Source organism: Serpula lacrymans (genome assembly GCF_000218685.1).
Source record: "Serpula lacrymans var. lacrymans S7.9 unplaced genomic scaffold SERLAscaffold_4, whole genome shotgun sequence".
Lineage (NCBI taxonomy): Eukaryota > Fungi > Basidiomycota > Agaricomycetes > Boletales > Serpulaceae > Serpula > Serpula lacrymans.
Genome location: NW_006763293.1, coordinates 2,270,057 through 2,291,021, shown reverse-complemented (window position 1 = coordinate 2,291,021; position 20,965 = coordinate 2,270,057). Strand labels below are relative to the sequence as shown.

General features: G+C 45.3%; 6 protein-coding genes across 6 annotated transcripts; 1 reads left to right on the top strand and 5 right to left on the bottom strand.

Moving 5' to 3' along the window:
* Positions 1 to 19: 19 nt before the first annotated feature.
* Positions 20 to 2,302, top strand: SERLADRAFT_461966 (uncharacterized protein; the record flags this gene model as incomplete). Its single annotated transcript, XM_007315871.1, has 10 exons — positions 20 to 277; positions 336 to 578; positions 632 to 750; positions 802 to 894; positions 953 to 1,081; positions 1,132 to 1,247; positions 1,305 to 1,697; positions 1,754 to 1,830; positions 1,888 to 2,048; positions 2,102 to 2,302. 10 exons carry the CDS (start codon positions 116 to 118, stop codon positions 2,184 to 2,186), a joined length of 1,578 nt encoding a protein of 525 aa, XP_007315933.1.
* A 20-nt stretch (positions 2,303 to 2,322) lies between these two features.
* SERLADRAFT_360407 (uncharacterized protein) lies at positions 2,323 to 4,072 on the bottom strand (the record flags this gene model as incomplete). The annotated part of the gene is made up of 6 exons (XM_007315870.1): positions 2,323 to 2,649; positions 2,704 to 3,038; positions 3,198 to 3,246; positions 3,296 to 3,381; positions 3,439 to 3,563; positions 3,615 to 4,072. 6 exons carry the CDS (start codon positions 4,070 to 4,072, stop codon positions 2,482 to 2,484), a joined length of 1,221 nt encoding a protein of 406 aa, XP_007315932.1.
* A 1,605-nt stretch (positions 4,073 to 5,677) lies between these two features.
* SERLADRAFT_360406 (uncharacterized protein) lies at positions 5,678 to 6,762 on the bottom strand (the record flags this gene model as incomplete). Its single annotated transcript, XM_007315869.1, has 3 exons — positions 5,678 to 5,866; positions 5,918 to 6,657; positions 6,706 to 6,762. One exon carries the CDS (start codon positions 6,650 to 6,652, stop codon positions 5,990 to 5,992), a length of 663 nt encoding a protein of 220 aa, XP_007315931.1.
* Positions 6,763 to 7,134: 372 nt separating this feature from the next.
* SERLADRAFT_435608 (uncharacterized protein) lies at positions 7,135 to 7,605 on the bottom strand (the record flags this gene model as incomplete). Its single annotated transcript, XM_007315868.1, has 3 exons — positions 7,135 to 7,286; positions 7,349 to 7,512; positions 7,562 to 7,605. 3 exons carry the CDS (start codon positions 7,603 to 7,605, stop codon positions 7,135 to 7,137), a joined length of 360 nt encoding a protein of 119 aa, XP_007315930.1.
* An 11,276-nt stretch (positions 7,606 to 18,881) lies between these two features.
* On the bottom strand, positions 18,882 to 19,229 carry SERLADRAFT_347048 (uncharacterized protein; the record flags this gene model as incomplete). Its single annotated transcript, XM_007315867.1, has 1 exon — positions 18,882 to 19,229. A coding segment is annotated over one exon (348 nt), but the record flags the coding sequence as incomplete, so codon positions are not given.
* A 460-nt stretch (positions 19,230 to 19,689) lies between these two features.
* On the bottom strand, positions 19,690 to 20,357 carry SERLADRAFT_435605 (uncharacterized protein; the record flags this gene model as incomplete). Its single annotated transcript, XM_007315866.1, has 2 exons — positions 19,690 to 20,276; positions 20,333 to 20,357. The coding sequence occupies 2 exons, from the start codon at positions 20,355 to 20,357 to the stop codon at positions 19,690 to 19,692; spliced, it is 612 nt and encodes a 203-aa protein (XP_007315928.1).
* Positions 20,358 to 20,965: the final 608 nt, after the last annotated feature.

Sequence of the window (20,965 nt, the reverse complement as noted above, 5' to 3'; positions counted from 1 at the left end):
CTGGATAACATTTATCTACGATCGACTTTTTGCTTTGACTCGATTCTAGCAGATTGTAACACGGAACGAACATCGCTTGTAAATCCGCTTTCCTTCATCAACCATCACCACAGCGATGGCGGAGACTTTGCAGCAACTCATATTGGACACCTTGGAGTCCTCATCCACGATAAAGGACACACGAACACTTGTCATCCCTGGACAGTCAGACCCTGCAGCAAGTCAGGATGCTCAAATCGCCATTCTTGGAGCGTTAAACTCACTTTTCAGTCGTGAAGTATGCCTTTAAAACTCGAAGTTATGTGCTGATTCTAACTATGTATATCGATTTCTAGATGATCACGTATGATACCCACGAAACACTCTCCCATGTTCTTACTCCAGAAGGTGCACAACTAGTCCTCGAGGGGTCTCACGAAGCTAGGGTGTGGGCTGCACTTCCTGTCAAAGGAGAAGGTACCCCGGTTACTCCTCTCGAGCTCAAGTCTAGGGTTGGAGACGAGACAGCCAAGGTGGGGCAGGGTCGTGCTTTTAAGAGCGGATGGATTGCAAAGGAAGGGAGTGGACTTGTGAAATCGGTACATTTACTTTGATTATTTCACCTCATATATGGCTGAACTCCTCCTGGTAGGCTCTAACCATTACAGATACGACACAGCTAGACCTGCGTGAGGTGGATTCTACTGGGACTCTCCAAAGTGGCGAAAAGGTCCTTGCTGAATTACGAAAAAGAAAACTTATCGTCCAACGGTAATAGATAATTCGATGTCTATCTGTTCCTATCTGATTTCGATCGCTCAGGAAGGGTCAATGGTTCTCGGTGCGCAAGGGTGCAAATTTCAGCACGTCGACGGCAAAGCCTGAGACCGATCTAACAGTAGATATGTTGACTTCGTACGTGTCTCCTTGTGAGGGTTTCTTATAAACCTGATTTTGCTTTATTTGATTCAAGGGGAGCGTGGAAGACATCGACTTTCAAAAAATACAACTTCGAAGCAGAGGGTATACCCACTAATGGAGGTGCACTCCACCCACTCCTCAAAGTTAGAGAGGAGATTCGAAATATCTTCTTGGAGATGGGGTAAGTTCGGCAACGCCTACAGAGTACTTTCTGTATTGACCGTAATTTAGGTTCGAAGAGATGCCGACGAGCGCTTTTGTTGAGTCCGGTTTCTGGTGTTTTGATGCATTATTCGTACCACAACAACATCCTGCAAGAGACTTGCAGGACACCTTTTACTTATCAGGTACAGCACGTTAATAGATCAAGCATTTTCTACGTAATTAACATTGATGTTTAATAGATCCATCTACGTCCCTCGAACCCCCATCAGACTATTACAAACGAGTTTCAGAGGTCCACCAGAACGGGGGGTATGGTTCATTAGGATACCGAGCTCCTTGGTCACACGAAGAATCTCGAAAACTTCTTTTGCGTACGCACACTACGGCCTCCTCTGCTGCGGTGCTTTACAAACTAGCAGGAAAATGCAGAGGCAAGAAGGTAGACGATGAAGCTCTTGATTCTACAACTGGTGGGTCACTGGCTGCGACGGACGACGGATTCCGTCCGGCCAAAATGTTCAGTATCGATCGGGTGTTCAGAAACGAAACGATGGATGCAACGCATTTGGCTGAATTCCATCAGGTGGAGGGAGTCGTTGCCGACCGGAACCTTACACTAGCAGATCTGATAGGTGCGTTTCGTGTTACTTCAAGCATATGTACTGAAAATGATCTTGCTTGTTGTTAGGGTTCATGAGAGTCTTCTTCAAGAAAATGGGAATTGAAAATCTAAGGTTCAAACCTGCGTTCAACCCCTACACAGAGGTATGGCCTTCTTTCTATATAGTGGGCTATCTCAGGAACTTACATCGAACATAAAAGCCATCCTTGGAAATCTTTGCTTTCCATCCCTACCTGAACAAGTGGGTTGAAATAGGCAACAGTGGTATGTTCCGTCCTGAAATGTTGGAACCGATGGGTTTGCCAAAGGATGTACGAGTACTCGGGTGGGGAGTTAGTTTAGAAAGGCCAACCATGATTCGGTGTGTTATTTACTGTGTTTCACTGATGACAGTTCACTCACCTCTATGTCAAGTTATGGTATTAATAATATCCGAACGCTTGTCGGGCACAAGACATCGATCGAGAATGTTGAGAGCTCCCCTGCTGTCAGGTTCTAAACAAATAAATTGTGTAGCAAACTAGACTTTAGGAGGGATCTTGTAGTGATAGTCTTGTATCGTTTATCATAGGTGTATGAGACAGAAGTTTGAAGTCAAGTATATGTTCGATCGGGGTGTATCATTTTGAATTGCTTTTTATTGTGGTATGTATGTAGTGTTTTTGTTGGAGTTCAAGATATACAGTACTTTGATCTAACGGTAAGCTTCTATAAATATTTATCACTAGGTCCGTGGTATATTTAATATACTTGTGTCTTTGTCCAGAGGAATATCTGCCCATGGTGACACAGAATCAGAAAGAGAAAACAGCAGCATTCTTCCGCGATCCAAACATGTATACGAGCGCTTGGCTCATGAACAGTCCGACCGTAATACCAATAGTCACAGCAATCATGGCGCCACCTATGTCAACCCCATTGCCATCATTTGCAGTGATACCTCCCGCTTGTGAGAGACCAGACTGTAAAAAGACATTCAGCACTCTTTCTAGGCTGACGACAGGCACGTAACTTACAGGCACCAAGAACAGTACACCAGTAACCATGGATGTAAAAGCTGTACCGCCCATCTTGCGTGAGTAGATGTTTCCGAGGAGCCCGACTGTGAATGCTCCGATGGCGGAAACGATATCAGAACGGTTGAATATGTAGTGATTGGCTATACTATTCGAGGCATATGACGCGCAAGAAATCACAATCATGACAGGTAGCTGCTTGCTCTTCCAGGGCTGCAGATTAGCGAGCGAGGAAAGGAGGGAGAAAATTGGAACAATGACGAATTGAGTCCAGAGAGGGAATGGTTGAATGTACCATGGGAAAGAAGAAGGGCGGTAACATCCATTGATGATATCTTTCTCTATGACGTTGGTAGCGTTCGTGAAGGTGAATGTACCTTCAATGAGAGGCGCTGTGGCATTGAATACGGTGGCATTGTCCGTCGTAAATGTTCCCATAAGCGTGATTGACGTAGACATGGCTCCAGACAATGTCTGCAGGCTGTGCCGTGCACCAGGGTCAAAGAGCAGGTACAAGTCAGAGCCAATTTGGAGACCAAACCCCTGAATGATCATCAGAACCATGTGTCGAATTTTGTAGAAAGGTGCTTACCAAAAAGAGGGTGTAAATTAAGGCATAAACCATCTTCACGCTCCCACACACAATATTTTTGGACGCGAGCTCAAGAGAGCTACTCACTATAAGAAAAGGTAATAGTTAGCACCCAGAAAATGGAAAAGCAAGAATAAAGTTACAGATCAGATATCCGGGAAGAATTCCTATGATGCCAGAAGAAGAAATAGCAGTATAGCAGAAGATTTCACTCCTAATACTACTCAGTCCTCGAGCAGTGAAAGACATCAAAATAGCAGTTGTAATTCTGTAATCCAATCAGCGCTATAGCATATTAGAAGGAGAGCTGCACACATACTCAAAAACATTGGCATACATGGCACTTTTTGCGGCCAGCGTGAGCTGTAAGAAACTCAAAAGAAATGCACCGACGCCAGCAATCCACATGTCGAGAAAAGAGCCACCAAAAGACAGTGGACAGATGAGTACCGACAGGAGGAAGGCCAATATACAACGAAACCAGAGACCGTAAAGCGGTGCGGCAGTTAGTAGTTCCTCTAACTTCTGAGTTGCTTTTTTGGCACTGATCTCGTCGTGTACGACAGCACGGTAGATAAGGTGGACCTTGTGTAGACTTCCGAGTGCTAGGCGTCCGCTACACTTGATGAAATGTGTTTCTGATGTCATGGTATCTGAATCACCGAACGAACAGATAATAACACTTGGCAAGTGAATGAATTCGGCATCAACTTCAAGGATGCGGGCTGCGGCGACGAGTTGAGATTCAATACGATGGGAAGGTGCACCGAATGTCATGAGTGCACGGGCGAGTTTCAATAAAAAGTGGTGTCGATTTATGATCGCTGCAGAGAAAACATGAGAACCAGAATACGAAGAAATATTGATGGGCTTATTGATGGGCTTACATGTAACATTGAACTCAATTCTAGTCTTCTGTCTTTCCTTCCTTCTCTGGCGGTAATCCATTTGCCTTAGAACGTTGTGTCTTTCATCGTCGTAGTCATCCAAACAATCCTTCGTGATACCAGTGATTCTTGGATCATCAGCATCTATAATCTCCTCATCGTTCGAAAAGTTGGAGTTGTTACGCCTCAAGCGAATCCCACTTGTGAAACCATGCCCTGTGGAGCGCTCTGAATTGGTGCGACTCATGCCATCCTCGATGTATGACCCGCGACGTGATCGAGGCTCGTCATCAGATTGGTTGAGACCATAAAGTTCGATCAAGTTGGAGAGCACGCCACGACGCCGGCCGTCCCTGTCCATGTCCTTGTCTCTGTCCTGGTTATCACCAGCTCCAACACCTTCGCTATTCTCAACTTGATCCTCGCCATCACCCTTATCTTTCTGCATTCCCGCTTGCGCTTCAGGGTCGTTGAACGTTTGCATGCTATCTGCAAAGCTTACAGACCGGCGCAAAGAAGACCGCCGAGGATGAGGCGGCTGCTCTTCAGATGAGTATGGCTGTGCTGGAGAGCCTCCGTATGCTGCAGGTGGTGCAGGAATATCATAGGGATGCTGGTATGACGAGAGTGAATATTTCTTGTACGGATCAGTTTCCCCCGCTTCTTCATTATTCAGGGTGGTCTGACTGTCGTCTGATCCTCGACGAGTATCATGAGGAGCGACAGGGTCGTACTGATTCGATGGACCATCGTTGATTCCATCGCCAGCCTGCCTATCGTCATAAACGGGTATGTTCCACTGAGGTGAAGGAGAACCGCTGGGTTGTGTAGGAGGCGCAGGAATAGAAGATTCGGGCATAGAAGGTCCGTCCCGGTACGCGTAGATGTAAGGAGAGTCTCGATCGTCGAAACGTACTCTTGACTGCCGACGGCCGGAGGATGTGAAGGGGTGCACTGAGTTGATACTGGACATGGACGAGCGCCTGGGGAGAGGCGTTCGTTGGGGCTGGGGTATCTGTGAGAGTCGAATGGGTGGGTTGGAAGACATCGCAGTGAACAAAAGCGAGTCAAGCTTGAAAGTCCTGCTTTCGGAAAGTTGTCGGGTCGCTCAGCGCACGAAGTTGTGGTGGTTACTAGAAGCAGACTCGTCTGGTTACTGAGGATGTTTTATATATCAGTCAATAAATAAATATTCAGGATAGATTGCTACACTCACCCGCTGCTAGTTATCACCGGAAACTTTTCGTTATAATTCAATGTGTGCAGAGGGCTGTTTGAATCCCTAATGTGAGACTCACGCAAGTGAAGTGTAGTATTGACCAAGTGGATATCAGTTTGAATTCAAATGCAACCATGACTGACCCAATCTGGATTCGTAAGTCGAGTGATACATTTCAATCCAGACTTCATGCCTTGAGATATTAGAAGTGAAAGGGCGCGAGAGAAAACCTTTCGATCACCAGAACAACTCCACGGCCCATCAATTTAGTTCACCGCTGGATTACTGGACAGACTGCAAGCGTAAGCGAAATCGTATACATTCGTTCTTGAATTGCTTCCTCTGAACGATATGTATTTATAAATCCACGACTAAACAAGCAGTTAAAGAATGTTCCACAGCACCATGCAGGGATGTCCGAGGGGTGGAGGAGAATCGACCGAAAATATATAACAAAAGTTCCAGCTAAGGATGGGTATTAGACCGTGAAAGATTAAACAAATTTCTACGACATACCTTGTAGTGTTGGCTCGATACAAAAAAGACTGGTACACCCCCTGTTATACTTGGTTTGGTTGAAACCTCCACCTAACCCTTCCAATCTACAAATCGCAAACCAACCACACCTTCCGGTGCATCCTCAATATTCGAAAATCCCAAACGTTCATAGAAAATTCTCGCTTGCACATTCTTTGTATCCATACCAAGCCATACGGCATGCAAACCAGCGTTACGCATATGCTGTATTGCACGGTCGATAAGCTGCCTTCCAAGCCCGCGACGTTGATACGCTGGGAGGATGTCGATATGTAAATGGGCGGTAGAATAAGAAACGCAGGCGGCTGGGGCAGCTGGGGGCGAAAGGAAGTGTCGGATGATGCGCATATCTGCTTCAGTGGGCGTGGGGTGAGCTGAATCCGTCGACGGCTCTCCAGAGTCGGGTGGGAGATACGGCGAGTACTCAGCACGCAAGGCTGGCCACCACATTTCCTCTTCCGATTTCTCGAAAGCGCGAGTGTCTATAGCACCTAGAGTGTATCCAACCACTTTCTCTCCTTCGTCATCTTGATCAACGAGAACAAATCCCCAAGTACTGGCTGCATTCACATATGGCACTGCATATACAAGTCCTAGCATTTCTGGGAGATTATGAAGGTGCTCTGCAGTCGTGCCAGCATTTCCCGTGACAAGGCAGATGTGAGAGAGCGCGGGGGCGTCGCTGGATGTCGCTGGGCGGATGGAGATGGTCATCGAGGCTAGTTTGCTTGTCAGCTCAATATTTTACTTTAGTTAAGCCTTCTTACGAGCTTTTTGCGACGTTAAGACCAAGAAACGAATACCGATATACTATAGATGGGGACGTAGGAGGTCTCATTAACGTGATCACATGCATCTAGTTCCTAGATGACACAGCCACACGAATGACCTCCCAGCAATACTATACATGATGAGTGCAGACTTTTCACAGGACGTACCAGTCGCAACGCCAAACCCGGTAACGAACAGTAATACTATAGCATAATTCATGCTACTACGAGATCACTTCCCCCCACTTTGACCTGGCTATATTCGATCTTAAGCTGAAATTGAGATATCGAGTACATATATAGTGGATACAACCAGAAGTAGGTGTGATGATTCGTTTTCGTTATGTACATTTGATATTGGGCTGTCACGACATTTTCCACCTCAGAATGTGCAGGCCCTAGAAGTTATCGATTAATGCTTACCTTTCACTCATTTGCATCGTGGATAATATCCATTTCAGAAATCTGTGGAGGGTGCGCGATAAGTCCGTCTTGCTCTACTAATGGATCCGATAGCCAATGCTGCCAGTTACAAGCAACGAATTGATTGCCAATAGCACCGTCGTGCGTCATACACCCTAATGCAAAGAAAAAGTAGGATCAGGATAAGTAGCTTCTAGTGGTTATGGACAGCACGTACCACAAAATTGATGTGGTTTGTTGTAATCGTACACGACGCGGTGGCGAGCTGCACCTACCTCGGTAGGGAGCCGCAGAGGGTATTCAACAAGAGTTTGAGCAGCAGGACAATTGTGAAAAGTGATCCTTTCATTGTTACTGAACCTATGGGGATATATAACCCCGCTGAAAGTCTCTCAGTATCACAATGGCTGATAAGTGACGACATAGTTACCTAGTCGCAGTCGGCGTTGGGTTTGCAGCAATGCCCATACCCATTGCTAGGTTAACACTGGCTGAAGGAAACGCTGTAGCTACATAGTAGAAACATGGATTAACATTGACGGCTAGGAGTGAATCCGATGAACAATAACACACGTTGAACTACCTTGCCCCCGCTCAGGACTGGCGCAGATGGGCAAGTGCACGCTCGAGCGCCCACTTGAGCATAAACCTGGACAGCAAAGGAAACGATAGCCAACAACGCAAAGAAAGACCTCATACTGTGGGATGGGTTATTAGCAAGTATCCAACTTCTTAGTGATTATGTACCCTACCTGGGGCTTCACGCCACTTGTCATTGACGAGATCATAATGGCACAATGATATGATCTACTATAGGAAACAAAAGTACCGGTGAGAATGGGTACGCACTAGAAGCATTGACATGATGACATGGAAAGTTTATATGATTGAGTTTGCGACTGAACGGCCAAACGTAATGCAAAAATGAGGAGGAATTCCAACTACCGTGAAAAGCGGCGTTAAATATTTATCGGTTGACAGGGGTTATGCATCGTCTTGGAGTTGATTGATGCGCTGGTGCCTGGTGTGGAGTAAAGGTAGTAATAAGGCATGGATGCAAGCAAAAGGAGACTAGTTTTCAAAATATTCCAGGAGCCAAGGCTCTTGCGAACGGGTCATAGGGATGTGCGATGCGTCTTCCGGCCAGGTTTTTTGACAGGTAATATGATGGTGTGCATTCAGCTTATAACATGTAATGAAGGATGGGAAGAACAACATAGGTGGAGTCCTGCCATTTACGGTTAGCGCTCTGATGAACTCCATCTTCCCGGAATGCTCTCTCATTGGTCGATCAATTTTAACCATCCATATACGGATTTTTGTAGGCGCTGGATCATTATCTGTTGTAGATGATTGTTCGTAGATAATCTAGGAGCGCCTGTGAGATTATCTTCTATAGATTGATTGTAACAGATGTTGTTTTTTAGTTAAATTTCGCAGGATAGTGGGAAGCAGATGCTTACATAACACAGTACTTACATTCAGCCACACACTGTGGGGATCGACTTATATTAGCTACATCTGTAAAATAGAGTATATTTGCTGAGATATATATCGAAAGTGTAGAGTTCAGAATCAAGCCCCACCTAGTACCATATCCCTCGGCAGTAGCCACCATGCCGAATGGCAAGTCGTGTGGCAGCCGCATTCTTCGCTCACCCACAACAGTCAACAGAGCCAGGTGGAAGAGTCCTGGTGTATTCCTCTAGGAGGTCTGGAGGTGTGTTTTTGAATTCAGAGGGCATGTAGTTGTCACCGTGGTGAGAAGTCATGGTGGGTTGGATCTTGGTGGTTGTTGAAGCAGGAGAGCCAGCTCTCTTAAGGCAGAAGTCTGTGATGACGGCGACAGGAAAGAGGCGTCATCATGTGGAGTATTTGTCCCCCTGTTCAACGTGAATCCACAAGGGATGCGATCAACGCGAACAGCGAGCTCAAGCGCTCAAGGGTTGCCCAACATTGATAATTGCAGTTGGGGGGCACGGCGGCACACTCGGCACAATTCGGCGGAGTTATAATCATATCCACATCAGCAACACTTTGGCAAATGGTGTGTTCAAATTCCACAATACCTTGTTAATGAAAAATGTTGATATATGTAACAACCAAGAGTTAGTTACTCTGGTGCACACAGGAACACACTATAAAGGTAGTGACAAGGGAGTGGTTACCCCTTAAGCTGCAGAGAGTTTGTTAGTATACAACAGGAGGACTCACTGAGGAGTCTCCTTGATCTATTGGGGTTTATATACTACTACAGGTTTGTTTGTACATATGTACTATACAGTTGATGAAGGCAGTGGCTGATGATGTCATGGGCACAGCCCGTGTGACCAGTTCCACTGCGTGAGATACTTGTAGCTAAAAATAAGAAGGAAGGCAGCGCGGCACAAGAAAGAGGAGTTTGAACAAAAGGGAAAGTGCTGCATGGCACAGTGTGTGAAAACTATAAAAGAAAGTTGAAGAGGAGAATGAAAATTAAAGGGAAGGATCCGAAAATTGCGTTATCGTAACACTACCCCCCCTCTAAGGCTCGACTTCCAGGCGAGAGCAAATACCGGAGGTGGTAGTTAAATTTTCGGGCATAGGTTGAAAAAGAGAATTAAAAAGTTTTGAGTCCATGCCTCTAAGCTTCCTAGGAGCTGAGGGGTTTTTAGAATATAATCCGCAAACAGTGTTGCGGGAATTGTCCAGATGGGCTTCTGGTTCCCATGTTCTGTCCTTGTCTCCATAGCCCTTCCATAGGACTAGGAATTCTAGTTTTCCACGCTTCAAGCGTGCGTCCATCACCCGTTCGACTTCAAACTCTTCTTCACCTTCCTGGGTGACTACAACTGGACCGGGCTGGTCTACGCGCTGTCCCGGTAGCGGCCCTTTGTAAGGTTTCACACGGCTAATATTGACCGTGGGTACTACCTTCATTTGTTTTGGGAGTTCCAGCTCCACCACATTAGGTTTGACTTCCTCAATCCGGTAAGGACCAATCCACTTTTTGGTCAGTTTTCTAGACTGCCGATCTTTTAATTTTGAGTGGTCGGTATCTAACCAGACCAGGTCGCCGACCTTGTAGTCAGGGGCCTTAGAGTGTCTACACTCTGCCCTGTCTTTCATTTGCTCTGCAGTTCTAAATAGCGCCTTGTGTGTTTCTTCTAAGACAGACTTCATGTCTTTTGCCATGTTTCCTGCAGCCTTGTTCTTGCTTTTTCCAGGATCTACACCCATTCTGGGAAGGTACAATCTCGTCACCTCAAATGGTGCCTTTCCTGTAGCCGACAACTGCTTGATGTTATATGAGAATTGGGCTATCTTTAGCCACTTGGCCCAATCTGTCTGTCTGTCATTAATAAATATTCAGAGATACTGTTTCAACTCCTGGTTGATTCTCTCCGTTTGTCTATCAGTCCGCAGATGGAACACCGTTGATAATTTATGTTTGATGCCCAGCATCTGGCATAATTCTTTCGTAAATTTGCTAGCAAATTGTGGTCCCCTATTGGAGATAACGGTTTCCGGTAATCCATGGATAGACCATACAAAATCTTGAAATAAGAATAAGTCTGCTGTACCTGCGGCGGTAATAGTTATGTTGGTGGGGATAAACACCACTTCTTTGGAGAAGCAATCTACCACCACCATTACTGAATCATACCCATTTGATTCGGGTAGATCCGTCGTGAAGTCGACCAATATATCCTGCCAGGGACCAGCTGGTATCAAATTTGGCATAAGTTTACTGGCCAGCGGTTGATGAGAGTTCTTAGCCATGGCACATCTCAGACAGGATTTTACGTATTCTTGTACGTCTTTGACCATGCCAGGCCACATGTAGTTTCTGGAGATCAACTCCATTGTTTGTTGCCACCCAGGGTGCCCAGCCACTGGAGTGTCGTGATGTCTGTCTATTGCCTTGATCCTTGCGGACTCAGGCACATAGATTTTATTTTTAAAATGGAAGAGCCCATCTTTCCATGAATAGTTATCATTGCCGTCAAGGCGCGCTTTCTCTTCTGAGGAGATGTCTTTCTTGAAGACTTCCAGAAGATCGGAATCCTGCCCGATTCTAACATTGGCAACCCTTGATTAGTCTATCAGGGTGACACCTTTGTTGTCATTTTCTATGCCGTGGGCATGATCCTCTCTTCTGGACAAAGTGTCTGCTTTCCCCATAGAACTTCCAGGCTTATGAATTAATTTATAATTGAACCTAGACAAGTATACCGCGTAGCGGGCCTGTCTCCGGTTCAAGTCTCGGGCTGTCATAAAATACTCCAGATTCTTATGATCAGTCCAAATTTCGAATTGGTGCCTAGCACCTTCTAAGTAATGCCGCCAGTGCTCTAAAGCTCTAATAATGGCCAGCATCTCTTTATCGTAAATTTGATAGTTGCGCACTGTAGGCGACAAACTATGCGATAAATAGGCACAAGGCCTCCAAAGATTGTCAGGGCATTTAATTGATAAAACAGCCCCAGTAGCAAAATCAGAAGAGTTGGTTTCTAGCCAGAACTCTTTGTCTAATTCTGGAAATGCTAATATGGGCGCTGTTGTAAACGCCTGCTTAAGCTTATCAAAAGCTTCCTGTTCTTTGGCGCCCCAATGCCAAACAATATCCTTTTTAGTGAGATCGTTCAACGGTCCCGTTATCTTTGCGAAGTTTTCGACAAATCTTTGGTAGAAATTGCCTAAGCCAAGGAAGGCCCTAACTCCTTTAACGCGAGTAGGTTTGGGCCAGTCCAATATAGCTTGAACTTTCTCAGGGTCCATCCTGATTCCGTTCTGGCCAATTATCATCATACCAAGGAAGTCTACGTCCTTCACTTTAAAATGACATTTCTCGGGTTTGACAAATAGGTCCCGTTCCTGTAAGCGTTGAAGAACTTCTTGCATGATCCTGTCATGCTCAGCCTCATCGTCCAACTTCATAAATATTAACAAATCATCAATGTAAATGATGACACAGTTTTCCATATCCGCAAAGATCTTGTTTATCATGCTCTGGAAGGTCGCCGGTGAATTGGTCAACCCAAAGAACATGACGAGGGGTTCGAAGGATCCTCGGTGGCATGTGAACGCTGCCTTCCAAGCATCTTCTTCTTTGATGCGTACATTATTGTACCCCCATCTGAGATCCATCTTTGCCAAGATTTTGGCACCAGCCAACTTGTCTACTAACTGGCTAATCAAAGGCAGCGGATAAGCATTTTTAACCGTGTGCTCATTCACGTAACGATAGTCCATAATCATACGCTTCTTACCATCCTTTTTAGGAATGAAGAACACCGGGGACGTCATAGGGCTTTTGAAAGGTCTGCCTTCCTAAGCTGTTCATCTATGAAACTTGACACCTCATCTCTTTCTGGAGCAGAGAGTGGTATCATGTGTCCTTTTCTCAGTTTGAAGGTGTCCTTCAAATCTATAGCATGGTCCCAAGGCTTAGCCTCTGGGAAGCGCTCTGATTTATGTTTTGAAAAGACTTTCCAGAAGTCATGGTACTCGGGAGGTACCAGCCTCTTAATATCTTCCTCGGGTTTTACCTCGTCATCGTCATTGTCAATCTTTTCTAGAGATCTGAGCTCATAAACGTGACCAGCGTTTATCTTTTCAAGATGCTCATTGTGACGGACGTGATTTGGTTTACCCAAGTTCACACACTCCTGAGGGCAATGTGACAATGTGACAACCCCTGTCTGCCAGTCAATCTCAGGATTGTGTTTGAATAGCCAGGTCCAGCCCAAGATTAAGTTAATCTTCCCTAGTTGGGTAGCTTCAGCAGTGACTTGTTCCCTGTGTCCTTGGTACTCGATAACAAAAGAACATTTGTGCGTGATGCAGCCACCCGCTGTTATGCACCAAAGTTGATTGGTAGCATGAACAGGTGTCAATAATGAAGCGAATATTCAAAAAGACTCGCCTTTGCGCCACACAGGCACAGTGCCACGTGGAATAGTAATTAATATTGCCTTTTTTGAACTTGTGGCTGATCAGCATCACCTCTATTAGGCAATCCAGTCACGCTCACCTTTGCTTTTCCATCCGGTACTTTCCGCATTTCGGCATTTCGGCAAATTTTTACGTCGCCACTGGCTACACATTGCGCCCTCACTTTCGTCGCCCTCCCCTACCTTTTTTTTCTTTACTCAGTCCCACCATGGGACCCTTACTCTCTTTTTTATTCTCACCTGACGGTCGTTTCTGGATCCCCATTCTAATCCACTTTTTCGTCACCTCCACCCTCCTCCTCCTCATCTTATTTGCACCCCCACCATTTCTGATATCACCACTTCCTATCCGCTTCCGTCGCCAATCCGTTGACTACCACGTACCACTGCTGATATCAGCAAAGCCCCGGCGGCCGGTTCAAATAGGGCAACAGGTCCATCTTTATGACGTCGATCTACCATCATATACTATCAAAACATTGGTCGCTCGTCTTGCCTGGTTGGAGGGTGGGTGGGTAGTTTTTGAGCTGGAGAAGGTTCATCCCCTTGCGTCGCCCATGTTCATTGCTGTCCCATTCACTTGGGTACACTTATCTTTTGTCCATCGTCTTTGCTACAGCTACACCTACCACACGCTGCCTGGGACTCACTTGTTCCAAATTGGAACTACTCCTCTCCCTCCCTCGTTTGATCAGGTGGTCCAACACAACCAGTCCATTGGTAAGGCCATGGAACCATCGGATTTGGACTAGGTGGTGGACCGGTGGCTCCAGTTCCTTTTTCTTCAGCAGAACATTCATTTACAGTGCGATTATTTTTGATTTTTGAATCATTCTTATGGACACATATTTTTTTAGAATGCCTGACTGACAATAAAGGAACTGTGTTGATACTGATATTTTTTTTGCTTTGCCCTTTTTTACTGCATCTTCCCATGACATCATGATTTTCTTGCTCTCTTTCTGCTATTGGACTTTACTTTATGGCTGTACAAACCTGTGACATTACTCACAGCATTCATTGTTCTATCCCTTTTTTTTCCTTTTTTGACAATCTTATCCTGTACTACCTATGCAGGATTTGTCAGTGTACATTCCTTCCTTCATGTTCTTTCTCATTCTTTTTGCACAGCTATACTGTGCATAGCCTACTTTTATTTTACTATATAAACCCCTGTATTCTACCTTGTAAAAAAAACAAGAACTCCAATCCAGACTTCTTCTCTAAATCTCAAGTTCACTACTCTGCTACTTGTGATCCAGTGTGGTCACAATACTTCCCACTGCTACCACTGCTATCTGCTGTCATTGTCACTCGTCATTTTTGAAAGTCACTGTCATCCCTTTTGATTAGAGTCCTTCTGAGCACTACAGTTTGTGCTTCAGGAGCCTACTATCACTGGGAAACTTGTCACCTTGTCATCCTCGTCGTTCTCAAACCTACCTTGTGCTACCATTAGCAAGGTAGTGCTCATCTATACTCGTCACTAAGCCCCTATCTTCTATAAATTCAACTATCCCTCCTCCTCAAAACCCACACTCATACACCTCTGGGTTTTACTTTGAAGGATTTTTATACGTACCACCCCACGAACAACCAGACCACTCCACTGTTCTAGGAGGCAAAGCCCATAAACAAGTTCCGTGGAATCTAGGAGGATTGTGTGTTAGTTTGTTTTTGTGTGTGGTTTTCTAACAGCAGTTCTCATCATCGACAACGCGGAGAAGCTGAGGTGGCTCCCTCATTGTTCCTTGATGGCCTTCCAACCTGAGGCGACTCGTTGCTCGACATGGGTGTCGACCTCTTTTTCGACTCCTGAGAGCGATTCGTGTGAGCAGGTGTGCACCCCAAAGGGATAAGGAGTACCCGCTCTGGGCGCTGCCTGTGTAATCGGCGACTGCAACGAGGTGGAGGGAGTTGGAAGAGGGGTGTTGTTGGACGTGTAGGAATTGATATGACTTGCGATTCTTCTACTGCGTTGGCTTCGGGGACTATTGAGTCGGTTGTGAAGGAACAAGTTGGGGATGATGGAGCGGGCACGGGTAGAACAAGATCTGGCGGAGATGGGTGATATGCTAGTTGAGGCGACTGCGGTGAGGTTGGGGGGTGACGACCTGGAAAAGGATGCCCCGTCGTTGTGGGAAGGCTCAGCAAATCTGGGGGAGGGGAGGTGAGGTACCCTCGTTGAGCAAGAAGGTTCTTCACGTTGGTGCATATGGTTTGGCCACCTAGGCGTAGGAATGCTTCGACCGCTTCTTTCTCTCCATTCTCGCAATTCTTCCTTAAGCATCATTCTAGGGATTCTATCTGCAAGTGTTCCATGAGCAAAGTCGCTCCAGTACTCAATACGGAATTGTTGTCCCATGTAAGCTCGTCTACCAACAAACCCAGTGAGACGGTGACTGCGAGTAGTTCATCAGCAAGAAGGAGTGAGTTTTGCCAACGATGAAACGTGTCCAGTGGGTATGTGGCGGTAGGGCATATAATGTTAGACTGGTGAAAAAGGTAGAAGTATGCGCGCCTATCTGACATCAGTTTGGTGGCGTCGACGATGTTGGTTTGTTCACGAGTGAGGGCTAGGCGGTGTGCCCATTGTGCTTCGGTGAGTACTTGGGGTTCGGCGAGGTATGGGGGAAAACGGGGAGAGTGGGTTTATTGGTCAATGGGTGTGGTCTGAGACATAGTGTTTTTGGAAGGTGATTGTGAGAGGGAATCCTGTTGACTTGTTTCACAGTTTGTGTCTTCTTTTATATCCGTTCAGGATTCCGGAAGCATTCCATAGATTTGCTTCTTCTTCCCATGAGTTTTTGGCCGATGGGTAGTCCTTCCATTTGACTAAATATAGGTATCCTCTTCGGTTCTTTTTGTTACGTAGAATTGCTTCTACTTTGTATTCTTCTTGGTCATTGATTATCTCCGCTGGTGGTCTGATATAGTTTTCTCCGTGGGCTTTGGTTTGTTTGTACGGGGTTAGAAGGGCAGCGTGGAATACGGGATGGATTTTCCATGCGTCTGGGAGTTTTAGTCCGTACTTAACCAGTGATATTTTGTCAAGGATGATAAAGGGTCCTTCTTGCTTCCAATTGAACTTTCTGTAGGGTGTTCCTTTCTTCTTTAGGTTAGTTGCTTCTGGCCAAACCTTTTGTCCATTTGTAAACGTGGGTAACGGGTGTTGTGAGTATTTTTGCATACGTGCTCTTGCTAGTTCGTGAGCTTGCAAGGCTATAGTTCTTGCTTCTAGTAAACTAGATAGTCTTTTGCTTACGGCCGGTATGTTGGTTGTTATTGGTGTTGAGGGGAGATCCCTAGGATGGTATCCCATCATGAGGTAAAATGGGGATTTGTTCCGTGCCGAATGTGGTCTATGATTGTGGCAGAATTCTGCCATTGTGAGATATTCTGTCCAGGAGTGTGGTAAATTGTTGCAGAAGATCCGTAAATATGTTTCTATCTCTTGGTTTACCCTTTTGTTTCTCCATCGGATTGGGGGTGGTATGCCATCGATAGATTAACTCCGGTCTTGAGTAATCTGGCTAGTTCCTTGGTAACTTCTGCAGCGAACTGTGGTCCTCTATCGGATATGAGTTTGTCGTGTAGTCCAAATCTTTTGAACACGTGTTGGTGAAATAGTTTAGCCGTTCCTAATGCGTCAATAGTTTTCCTGCATGGTGATAGTATTACCCCCTTTGTAAGGCCGTGGTCCACCATGACCATGAGGCTGTCATATCCGTTGCTTTCTGGCAGATCTGTGATGAAATCAACGCAAAGGTTTTTGAATGGTTCGGTCGTTTTTGGGCCCAAAATCGGTTGGATGGGTATTTTGATTGGATTGGTAATCGCCTTGCTTTGTTGGCATGTGGCACATCCTGTGACGTAGTTTTTGATCATTTGTGTCATACCTGGCCAGTAGTAATATCTGGTTACTAATTGGGTTGTCTTCAGTTGTCCAGGATGTCCGGCTGTTACCGAATCGTGCTGTTGTTGAATACATGCTCTTCTCTTGGTTCCGATGGGAATATAACGGCGGTTTTTGTAGAACACATCGTCATCTTTTTTTTTGATGGTCCAATCTTTGGGATCCGAGTGCATCGGTAATTTGTTCCCTTCGCGTAAACTGTTTTGTATGTTGGTGAAAAATGGATCTGTGGTTACTACTGCGGCGAAGATGGTTTTTGGGAGTAGTGGTGTGTCTTGTTCTCCTTCTTCTGTGTACAGGTCCGGTCTTCTGGATAGATTGTCCGGGATTGTCATTTGTGTTCCTGGTATGTGTTTCAGGGTATAATTGTACTGTGAGAGTAGAAGTTGCCAGCGTCTTTGTTGTGATGTCAATTTTCTGGCTTCTTGCCAGTAGGTGAGATTTTTGTGGTCGGTTAGTATCTCCGTTATGTGGGCACTGCCTAGGATATAATGTTTCCATTCTTCTAATCCTCTGATGACAGCAAGCAGTTCCTTATTGTATATTTGGTAGTTCTTTTTGGCTGGGGACAACATTTTGGAGAAGAAGGCACATGGATGCCATACTCCATTGTCATCTGGCTGGTTTAATACCGCCACAGTTGCGTGTTTAGATGTGTCTGCCACAATTTGGGATGGTTTGTTCGGATCGGGTATCTGAGTGACCGGTGATCTGCTAAAGCGGTATTTCAGCAGCGCAAATGTGTCTTCTTCAGATTTTGTCCAGTTCCAAGTTTTTCCTTTTTCCAGTAAAGCATTGAGTGGTCTAGTGAGTTCTGAGTAGTGGCCAATGAATTTGCGGTAGAAGTTGCCAAATCCGAGAAACTTTCGCACTTCGTGGATGTTGGTCAGTGTAGGCCAATTTTGGATTCCAGCTAGCTTTACTGGGTCCATTTGCACCTGGTTGTGACGGACGATCATGCCGAGATATTCAATTTCGGCTACATTAAACGTGCATTTTTCTAGTTTCAGGTATAGGTTGTTTTCACTCAGGCATTGCAATACTCTTTTTGTCCGTAGGCAGTGTTCTTCTGGTTCTTTGCTAAATATGAGCATATTGTCCATGTATATGATAAGCCATCCTTCGTCTATCATGTCTGCAAAGAGGTCATTCATCATGCGTTGGAAAGTGGCCGGGGAGTTGCACATGCCGAAGAACATTACTGTGGGTTCGAAGAGTCCTTTTCGGGTTTTGAATGCCGCCTTCCATTCATCTCCTTCTTTTATCCTGACGTTGTTATACCCCCAACGTAGATCTAATTTTGTGAAGTGGGATGTTCCACGGAGTCGGTCTATGGGGTCGGGGATCATGGGTAGTGGGTAGGGATCCCGGATTGTTTGTTTGTTAAGTTGTCGGTAGTCTTGGCATGGTTGCAGAGATCCGTCCTTTTTGTCTATGTAAAAGAAGGGGGACGCCATTGGAGATTTGCTTGGTCTGATATATCCTTTCCGAAGGTTGTTGTCAAGGAACTCTTCGAGTGCGGTGTTTGCTTTTGGTGATAACGGGTAGATTTTACAATCCTTCAGTTTAAACTCCGGTTTTAGGTTTATGGCGTGATCGTAGATCCTTCTCTTGGGTAATCTTTCCAAAGCCTTTTTGCTAAAGACCCGTGCAAATTCTTTGTATGTTTCGGGTAATTCCGTTATCTTTTTCCCAACGTTGTTCTGGATAGCTAATTCCATTGCAGTGTTGGTTTTCACAAAGATCCGTGTTTCGTGTACGTAGTTGATTAATAGTTCTGGTTGATTGATTGTGATGGTGCAAATCATGGATCGGTCAGAGTGTGATTGGATGGTGCGGATGGCGTGTTGGGTATCCACACTTTTTGACGTCCAGTCTATTGTGGGGTTAACCTTGTGAAGCCACGGGCACCCTAGGAGAATGTCTTCTCCTCCTAATCCGGTGATGAGGAATTTGCATATGGCATTCCTTCCTCCTGCTTCGATTCGTTGATATGTGTAATGGGTGATTTTTCCTCCATTGCTGATGGTTCCATCTACGTTTTTGCATGTGATGGGTGTTTCTAGCTTGTTGAGTGGTAGGCGATGTTTGATTGCAAATTCCGCGTCCATGAAGTCGTCTGTTGCTCCTGAGTCTATTAATGCTTTTGTTCCAATGGTTTTTTGTCGTAACGTGGTATCAATTTGTAATGAGTTTGAATTGATGGTGGCTATTGTCACAATGGCTATTTTGGATGGTACCAACATTGGTATGGGTTGTCCTTTCAAAAACCCTCCTTTTCCAATTCGTCAATGGTGCTGGCTTGATCTGCTTCATCAAGTTCTCTCCACATTTTGAGGATGTGAGAAATTCCTTTACTGTCTTCCACTACCATTTTGGCTCCATCTTTTTCAACTTCTGCCATTTGGATCCTGCGATCTGGTTGTTTTCCTTTCTTCTTCTCCGGACAGAACCATGAGATGTGTCTCTGTTCTTTGCATATAAAACATCACCCTTCCTTTTTGAGCGAGTCTTCTTCGTCTTTGGTTAAACATTTTGCCAAGGATGATTGGCTTCTTCCCCCTTTCTCCTCTTTCTTCTTTCTCCTTTCTTCCCCCATTTTCCTTCGCTGATGTTGTTTGAGTTTGTCCAGTTGGCGTCTAGACCAGCAACTGTGCTCATCCATCCTGCGATATTTTTGGGTTGTGTAGAGGAGTTGAGTACATTTCAAAGAAGGTATGGGTGTATGGAGCTTTTGTACACCATAATTAGTCCTTCATCGTTTAAGCCGCTCTTTCCTGCGTCTACCATGAAACGGGAGTTGAACTTTACCGCCGTTTCTCCTGTTTCCATTTTCATCGTCATGAGGGCCGCACTGGCCGCCCCTTTTACATCCGCGGTAATGAATGTTCCATTAAAGTCTGTTTCGAAGTCTGCCCATTTTGGGTATCTGCCCGATCCTGTATATTCCGTTGATTTGGTTTCTTTCCATGCCAGGGCTGCTCCTTCTTCCATGTGGGAAAGTGCTTCAAAGACCTTCTTTTTGTCTGAGTCATAGATGGCGTTGTTTACGTCAAAATATGCTTTAGCTGATAACATCCATCCATTTGCTTGGTTGGGCATTCCATTAAATTCGTCTATTTGTCCGAATTTAGTGGGTTTGGATGCCGTAGTGTTAGACATGGTGTGTGTAGGCGGGAGTGGGGGTGGATTGGGTGCAGTGGGAAGGATCTGTGGTGTAGGCGGTGGTATTGGGTCGCCGCTTGCTGCAAACTCTTTAAAGTCGTTTTCGTTGTAGAGGTTTTCTACGGTTACTGGGGGATTGTGTTGTGTGGTGGGCAGTAGCTGTGGGTGGCTTTCTGCGTAGTACTGTAACCAACATGTTCTGGCTTCATAGAAAACATCTGCTTGTTCTCTGGTGTGGAGTCGGGTTACATCTGGTTGGGGAAAGGGAGGTGGTGCTGCTATCCTTTCTTGTCAGGATGACGTCGGTGGTGTTGCTGTCTGTGTTGGTCCTGCTTTGGTTTGTGCCCTGGTGGTGGGTCTTCTTCCTTGCAATATTTTGTTGTCTTTTTCATCCCTTCGCTGTAAAGCGTGGGATGTGGATGGAATACAATTGTTTTTTTACACTTGGAATGTGCAAGCCTGGTAACACTGGGTTTCTGATGTATAAATGGTTTCTGATAAGCCTGTCGTAGATGAGTTTGAGACGTATTCTGATGATGAGGGTTTCAACTGATGAATACCAAGTTACACTGTTGAAGCGTACAATCATATTGGAGATAGTAACTATGATACAGGTCTGTATATATAGTGACTACTTTAGGGTAGGTGTTTGTGTTGAACAAACGAGGACGGGTGATACCGAAATAGGCAATGTGTGTGGGAAGGTATATGTAGGTAGCGGAATGTAGCTACTTGTGAAGAGAAATAAAGTCTATGGTTAAGTACAGTTCGTAACAGTACAGGATAAGATCATCAAAATAAGGGGAAAAAAAGAGAT